This window comes from Bidens hawaiensis, unplaced genomic scaffold (assembly GCF_021521415.1).
Source record: "Bidens hawaiensis isolate Kalapana, Puna unplaced genomic scaffold, B.hawaiensis_p1.1 tig00020769_1, whole genome shotgun sequence".
Classification (NCBI taxonomy): Eukaryota; Viridiplantae; Streptophyta; class Magnoliopsida; order Asterales; family Asteraceae; genus Bidens; species Bidens hawaiensis.
In genome coordinates this window covers 241061-249642 of record NW_027505018.1, presented here as the reverse complement: position 1 = coordinate 249642, position 8582 = coordinate 241061, and the positions used below count along the sequence as shown (strand labels likewise).

Below are 8582 nucleotides of genomic sequence, written 5' to 3'. Positions count from 1 at the left end.
GCAAGTTATCATTTATCAAGTAGCACACCCTTCTTGGCTTCTTCCCTAGTATATTATACATACAATTACACACACATACATATACATATACAGACACATGTCAACGTATGTAACAGACTAACAGACGCATATGTCAAATGTCAACATATATAAGCAAGTAGTCACGTAAGGGTATGTGTTGTGTGTGTTTAAAATGCTTAAAGTTGGTGGCTAAAGACACTTACAACCTGCCTTCACTGTTCAATCACGAGTCAAACAAAAGGAATAAATATCCATTAAATACCATTGAAATGCTTTGGCAAAAAACTAGAAATGGAATAAATATCCATTAAATACCATTGAAATCGGTGAACTCATGCAATGCTTGAACAACAGCTCTAGATAGAATCCCCTTTAAAGAAACTTTTCCAAAAGAGGCGCATTTGTGTCTCCACCTTGTTCCTTCTGCAACTTTCATGTCGAGTTGGCTAATCACGTTTTGGAAGTTGATAAACTCTTGGTGCACCCCCCCCCCCTCCCCGGTATACAAGTAACCACACTCTAAGGGATTCTTGACCTCCACAATAGCTTGTTGCAAAACAGGGAAGTTATACGCTCCATTTAAATGACATCTTTATATATGGCTCATTTAAAAGACGAGAAACGATAAAATCTTCAATGGCAAATCACAAAATCTTCATGTTGGAGTTCATAAAGTCATCATATTTCCTTTGAAACAAACACAGAGAGAGAATGAATCGTCTAGATTGGATTAGTTGGTGAGATTTATTTTTTTAAAAAGTGTTCTTTGATTTTTCTTTGGCGTATGTTTCGTTGTGTGTGCGATCAAGAGCGGCTCAACGAATGTGGAGACCTAAATTGAAAGATGATTTTGTGGCATTTTCATGACAATTGTTTAGAAAATAAAATATACTTATTACAAGTCTTGAACTCATACCACTACACCAATACATTATTTTGAGTTTATTTTACCCATTATAATATATCTATATATATATTTTTTACTTGGAGGCCTTAATTAAGTGTGGGCCTAAAGCCCTAACTTGTTTTGCTGCCCCACGAGCCACCCCTGTGTGCGATCTTTTGCGAAATCCTCGCTAGTTGTTCTCATAATATATGTATTCGCTAAATAAACGGTAAAAAGTCAAAATCTCTTACGCCTATACAACTAGTGACCTTTTTCCCGATTTCTCATTCGGGGGTTCGCAGCCCGTTTTTCGCAAATTCAAAACCACCACAACTATCCTTTTTTTCAAACGGTAAACTTTTATAAACAACCAACAAACACCGAAAACCACTTCCTCCACACTCGGAGAGAAGCTACCAACAATAGGAAAATTACATCAAAGAAAATTCACACCAATTTGTCCAATCTATATGTCTATTTTTTGTTCTATACTTGTACCAAAGAAACCCCTTCGACTTTATTTCCTCTATAATCTCTTCGATTTTGACATGTTTGCCTTCAAAGACCTTTTCATTTCTCGCCTTACAAATATTCCAACAAGTAATAATAACGATCCCATGAAAAACTTCCTTCTCAATTTTGCCCAAATCAATAGACTTATGAAGGTCTAACAAATCTTTAACCGAGAACCCGAATATTGGAGGAACTTTGCACCAGCGACTTATGTGCTCCCACACCACCACCGCCACGATACAACTCGTAGTGGTATGATCAGCCGACTCGTGTCTTGAATCGCATAGAGGGCATCGGTTATCTTCCACTATAATGTTTCTTCTTTCGAGCGCCGTCTTCGTCGAAATTCTATTCATCTTCGCTCTCCAAGCATGTATATTACACTTAGCCGGAACCCACTTGCTCCATCTCATGATGTAATTGAGGCTAAAATCTTTGTTTTTTCTTAGCAACTTCTTGACTGAACCCACTAAAAAAATCTTCCTCCTGATTCCCCATCCACCCCAACCATCTGCACCCCCCCGTTCCAATTTGCAGCACATAATAATTGAAAACATTTCTCCCATTCCTCTATTTCTTGCTCTGAGTTAGGATTCCTTGACCAATCCCAAGCCCAATTGAAGGTCCCCCGGTTCCGCCAAAACCGGTCACTCACAACAATTATCCTTTGATTTGATGTTAATGTAAGAACCGTAAATGAAAGAATTGCGCGAATAAGTTGAAAGGAGATCTGTTGCCACTTGTTGCTCGTAATATTTTTTAGCCTCGATTTTGTTATTCTCTCTCTCTCTCTCTTTCTCTCTCTCTTTTTCTTCGTTTTAACAAGTTGAGAAGCTGTAATCTAATGAAGTTTGATTATGCATTTGTGAGACAAAAGTTACCCTAAATAGCTTATAGAGAAATGACTATAATGTTAAGAAGCTTTATATATACATTCCAAAATCCAATACAAAATTTGTTTAAACAAAATGAGTTGACTTGATTTAATGTTGGTCTAATAACATGCGATGATGGACATTCTGAATACAACTTACTTTTTTCTCTTCTCTCCTTCTTTTATTCACATGTCATTATGGGTATTTTATTTTGGTTATTATTGAAAAACTGAAATATTAAAACTCGTTTGTGACTTGAGTAACTTAGACTTTTTGTTCAATTTTGACTTTTTGTGGGTCAAAGTGATTTTTGGCAAAGGTGACTTACCGTGTGTACTAAAGATCAGCAAAAGCCAAAAGGTAACGATACCAAATCAGATAATGATATGCCGGTATCGATACCAAACCGGCTACTTCCAATTTCAATTCGATACTCACTTTTTAAGATTTCAAAAGGCTTAGAATCCCCTCACACCACCTATGATCCTCACACACCAATTTTTTTTTCTATACGGCTCGTATGGGGCTATACGGTCGTATAACACATGAATCGTGTCAGTTTGTGTCTGATGTTGTCGGTCATCGTTTATAGTGCCTCTTATAGCCCTATACGGGTCGTATAAACATTTTTATTGAATTTTTTTTATATATTATCTTACTTGCATCATATTTTTATAGTAATTTTAAACGTTCTTTTTTTCGACCCTTTCATGTGTTGTATAACACCACTGAAAATCTGTCTATATGGGTCGTATAGCACTATACGGCTCGTATAATCATTTTTCGGCAGCGATTAATAGTGGTCAAAAGGCAATATGTATTTTTATGCAAATGTTTTCTATACGGTCGTATATCGCTATACCACTGTATATGTTTTATGGTTTGTCAGGGAGATATACGAGTCATTTAATGCCTATACGGCTCGCTCGTATAGGTCTATACAGTCGTATAGGCTGCAAAAAACTGTTTTTTTGTCCCCCTATCAGCCATTCATACCCTATACGAGCGTATAGACCTATACGAGCCGTATAAACATGCGAGGGTGGTATATGAGGATCACATCCCTTTCAAAATCGATACAATATTGTACCCGTATTTTACAAACTTTTTCCTTTAACACACCTCATCCTAGTGTATAGTACCATATCATTTCACATTTTCACCCATGCTCCAAAAATCAAAAGCAGATTCAGAGATTCACACACACGCTTCACATGTCAGCAACAAAATCCAATCTTTACCATTCCAGTCCTCACACTTTTAACAACCGTACAACTCCACCCTTGATTCAGCGCACGTTATTATATGCCCTGGAAACCCTCTTATCTTCTTCACTTCCTCCATTCACCTAACCACTTTCGTTCGTTCAGACGCCGTAACCTAGCGGCGATCTGCCGGTCGGAGCTCCGACTAATCTATCCATATCTATCTTATTATCACCCTTCCCTCTCCTCTATCCCCTTATCAATTCCAAAAACAAAACAAATATCATTATAAAAAAACCAAAGAGTCAAATATTATTAATATTATTATCATCTGGGTTCCCTTCTTTATTAATATTAATAAGAAGGGGAGAGGGAAGCTACAAAACCAAAAAAAAAATTGAAAAATCCGGAAAAAAGAAGTATCTGTTAGGGTTTTGAGATGGCGGCGCAGGTGGTTCAACAGCAGCAGCCTCAATCGGTCAACGGCGCCGGTGGTGTTCCTGGCGCGGGTGGTGCGCCGCAGTTTGTGCCGACGTCGTTGTACGTTGGGGATTTGGAGTTTAGTGTTACCGATTCGCAGTTGTATGAGTTGTTTAACCAGATAGGACAGGTGGTGTCGGTTAGGGTTTGTAGGGATTTGTCTACTCGACGGTCGCTTGGTTATGGTTATGTTAATTATGTCAATGCTCAGGATGGTGAGTTCTGTTAATTATTTTTTTATTCTGAAATGTGTTTATTGTTGGTAGATTAGTAAATAACTGTTTGTATGCGAGTAGATTGTTGTTTTATTGTTTTTGGGCTAAGAAGACATTAAATTGTTGTGTATAGAGTGTAGAGTATTATATATGGAATTGTTGGTAGTCATGTAGTGTTACACAATTACACAGACACATGGTTGTGTTTTGGTGAATGGTTATGTTTGATTTTGCATCTGTATATCTTTTATTATGTAACTGTTTTTAAAGAAGAGTTTTAGAAAGTTTGTTTTATTTTTTATGGGTGGTCCTGTAATTCTGTTATCATTTTTTTGTTGTTTATGTTGAAATGTGCTGATTTGTTAGCATAGACAGTAGCTAGCAATTATGTATCACTTTTTGTGAGAGGAATACATTAAAATGTTGTGTAAAGAGTGTAGACTATTATAGCAGTATTATATATGAAATTGCAACTGTATTTCATTTCTTATGTAAATATTTTAAAAGATAAGGTTTAAAAAGTTTTGTTTTATTTTAAGCTTGTTTGTAAAGTAAAACAAGGGCCTATTACATCTTTTTTTAGTGACACAACCTTGCATTTGACTTACATCTGTTTGGTTAAAAGACTGCATTATATAATTTTGAATGTTGTAATTGAGTGGTATATTAGTTTGTGGGTACTGTTATTTTGTAAAATTATTTGGTGTTTCTGACCTTTTGTGTTATGCTAATGACAGCTGCTAGAGCTATTGAGGTGCTTAACTTCACACCACTCAATGGAAAGTCAATTAGGATCTCGAATTCTGTTCGTGATCCTAGCGTGCGCAAAAGTGGTTCTGGAAACATTTTCATCAAGGTACCTGAACATTAACAGTCATCTTAATAGTCTTTAACTGTGTTTGTTTTACTAATGAAGCTTCTTTTTATTATTAAACAATACAGAATCTTGACAAAGCAATTGATCAGAAGGCCTTGCATGACACCTTCTCAACTTTTGGCAACATTCTCTCTTGCAAGATTGCTGCTGACTCAAACGGTCAGTCAAAAGGCTATGGCTTTGTGCAATATGACAGTGAGGAGTCTGCACAACAAGCTATTGAAAAGCTCAATGGCATGCTTCTGAACGACAAGCAAGTTTATGTGGGGCCCTTTTTGCGCAAGCAAGAAAGAGAATTGGCTGTTGACAAGTCAAAGTTCACTAATGTTTTTGTTAAAAACTTGTCTGAGTCAACAACTGATGAGGATCTAAACAAGGCGTTTAGTGAATATGGAACGATCACTAGCGCTGTTGTGATGAAGGAAGCAGATGGGAAGTCCAAGTGTTTTGGATTTGTTAATTTTGAGAATGCTGATGATGCTGCAAAGGCTGTTGAAGGTCTTAATGGAAAGAAGTTTGACGAGAAAGAATGGTATGTTGGTAAAGCTCAAAAGAAGACTGAACGTGAACAGGAACTGAAGCAAAGGTTTGAGCAAAGTATGAAAGAGGCTGTTGACAAATCGCAGGGGCTGAATCTGTATATCAAGAATCTAGATGATACTGTGACTGATGATATTCTTAAGGAGTTGTTTGCACCTTTTGGCACTATCACTTCTTGCAAGGTTTGTTGATAAAAAAGCGTCAGATATCTATGCATTTATACCCAGTGTAGGCTCATGAACTGTGTGTTTATTTTATTATTATCTTTTTTATGAACAGGTCATGAGGGACCCTAATGGAGCTAGCAAAGGATCAGGCTTTGTTTCATTCTCGACTTCTGAGGAAGCTTCTAGAGCGGTAAGCTAACATGTTTTCACTTTCCATGATAACAATTTGGTTCATATATTTTGTTTCATAAAGAATTGGTTAACATGTTTTTTGTTTTTGTATAGCTTTCTGAGATGAATGGAAAGATGGTTGTTAGCAAGCCTCTTTATGTAGCACTTGCTCAACGTAAAGAAGATCGAAGGGCACGGTTGCAGGTTTGTTGATAATCTTGTTTTTTTTGTTTTTCTAATTTTGTTTATTAGTGAGTTTTACAGGGGCATAACGGCAATCATGTTAAAAGAGTTAAAATACACAGCTAGTTTGTGTGGTTTGGTCCAAATTTTGGATTTCTTCCCTGTAGTTTCAAATTGCGGATTTAGTCCCCAACTACCTATTTTATGTATTCGTGGTCCAAAAGTTAACTTTGTTTGATAATAACGTTAATTGAAGTATGAGCCAGGCATAACAGGGGTAAAATCGTCTTTTACTTTTATTTCCACATGGGTTTCTAAGGTGGGAGAAAAAGGAAAAGTATGGTTTTACCCTTTCTGTGCCGAGAACGTGCCTCAATTATTATAAAAATCTAACTCAATTAACTTTTTGAACTGTGGTAAGAAGACATGTTTGGGCGCTAGTTTTGTAATTTTGAAAGCACAAGGATGAAGTTAACCATCTGGATCAAACCACATGAACCATCTGTGCGATTTACTTTTTATGTTATTAAAGAAAAGATAATGATTTTTTATATTATATTAATGTAGGCACAATTTGCACAAATGCGCCCAATTGCAATGGCACCTGCAGGAGCCCCTCGCATGCCAATGTTCCCTCCCGGTGGCCCTGGTCTTGGTCAACAAATGTTTTATGGCCAAGGTCAACCTACCTTCATTCCTCCCCAAGTAATATCTCAATTCCATCTTTTTTAAACACCCTTATAAAAAAATTATTATGAAAATCATTCTTATATTTTTTTATGATACTTGGATAGCCTGGTTTTGGGTACCAGCAGCAACTTGTTCCAGGTATGAGGCCAGGTGGCGGCCCACTCCCAAACTTCTACATGCCAATGGTTCCGCCAGGTCAGCAGGGACAGCGTCCAGGTGGTAGGCGTGTTGGTGTTCCAGGGCAGCAGAATCAGCAACAACCAGTTCCTCTTATGCAGCCACCGATGATGCCTCGTGGACGAATGTACCGGTACCCACCTGGGCGCAACATGGGTGATGTGTCAATGGGTGTCGGTGTTATTCCTTCACAGCCGATTCCAATTGGTGCTTTAGCTTCTGCACTGGCAAATGCTTCTCCATCAGAGCAAAGAACTGTACGTACTTTAAATCCTAGTTTAATATTACTGTTATGTTTTGGATATCTGTGACGTTTAAATATTGTAGATGTTGGGTGAGAATCTGTACCCGCTAGTGGAACAGCTGGAAGCTGAGTCAGCAGCAAAGGTGACTGGGATGTTATTGGAGATGGATCAAACTGAGGTGCTTCATTTGTTGGAGTCCCCTGACGCATTGAAGGCTAAAGTTGCAGAGGCAATGGAGGTTTTGAAGAGTGTTCAGCAGCAGGGTAGCCCTGCTGATCAGCTTGCTGCATTGTCTTTGAATGATGGCATTGTTTCTTAAATCAATCGAGGTTCGTGAGTGCTCAGATTATGGTTCTTTTTTGGTTGAGTATGAATTGTTTTGTTTTTAAGATTGTTGACTGCTGTTTACTGGCATGTTGCGTTTGAGACTGTTGCTTGTTTGTTTAATGTGTGACTTTGTTGTGGTTATTTTTGCTTGTTTGTTGTGTTGGTTATTGGGGAATGGGCTTTCTTGTTGGGTAAGGGTGTCCAGAATCTGGTATTCTAGTTTGATTGGTTATTAAGAAAGTTTTGTGAAAATTTTGAGCTGAATCGCCTATAGGTTTGAGAAAAAAAAACAACCAATCATGTTGGCAAGCTTTGCGGTTTTGAACAGATTTGGAGTTAATTTTGAATAGAAGTATGGTTAATGAACTTCATTTTACTGAGATGAGAAAAATATAAACATGAAATGTTAAATGGTTGGTTTGGTTTACGTGAGTGATTCAAAGATCCAAGCCGTAAAGCGAACCTAACTGTAAGATTGTTGCCGTGTCACAATGTGTTATATCAGCTAGTTTTGTAGCAAGGTAAAACGTGATTGCCTTTTAATTTTTGTGACCCAGATCCAAATTTGCAATAACTTTTATGCTAAAAGGTATGGTTGGTGCTACAAAGTTTTCTTTTTTCGGTAATTTTTTTTTTAATTTTCTTTTTTTTCTGATAAATTTTGTAGAAATATTTTTGTAGGTAGTTTTTGGTTTTATTTTTATTTGATTTGATATTGGTCTAATCAATACATGTTGAATTTTTCAACCTGTGCCAATGCTATTTTGAGTACTAATTTATTTTTTGGGTTTGATGTCGTTACCATAACAAATTTAACCAATACTGATTAAACTCACGCCGCTGCATCACTGTAGTGCGGCGGGTTTTGTTACCTCATTTTTATCAATATTGGTATTTTTAGCAAGCCTAAATATGATTAAGTTAAAAGTAGTCTATTTGACAATTTTACCACAGTTTCACTAACTTGAAAATGTACTTTTCGATAGAATGCTCTTTTCTTTTCATATTAA

At 37.0% G+C, this 8582-nt stretch overlaps 1 protein-coding gene across 1 annotated transcript; it reads left to right on the top strand.

Moving 5' to 3' along the window:
• The first annotated feature begins 3641 nt into the window (after positions 1–3641).
• LOC143609926 (polyadenylate-binding protein 2-like) lies at positions 3642–7615 on the top strand. Its single transcript, XM_077084543.1, has 8 exons — positions 3642–4195; positions 4933–5051; positions 5138–5794; positions 5892–5969; positions 6065–6154; positions 6701–6838; positions 6928–7257; positions 7328–7615. The coding sequence occupies exons 1-8, from the start codon at positions 3940–3942 to the stop codon at positions 7562–7564; spliced, it is 1905 nt and encodes a 634-aa protein (XP_076940658.1). The 5' UTR covers positions 3642–3939; the 3' UTR covers positions 7565–7615.
• Positions 7616–8582: the final 967 nt, after the last annotated feature.

Excerpts from the sequence above, each read along its gene's own strand:
- LOC143609926 (XM_077084543.1), top strand. The coding sequence starts at position 3,940 with ATGGCGGCGCAGGTGGTTCAACAGCAGCAGCCTCAATCGGTCAACGGC. Across the intron at positions 5,795-5,891 it reads GCACTATCACTTCTTGCAAG|GTCATGAGGGACCCTAATGG; the intron begins GTTTGTTGATAA and ends TTTTATGAACAG. Across the intron at positions 7,258-7,327 it reads CTCCATCAGAGCAAAGAACT|ATGTTGGGTGAGAATCTGTA; the intron begins GTACGTACTTTA and ends TAAATATTGTAG.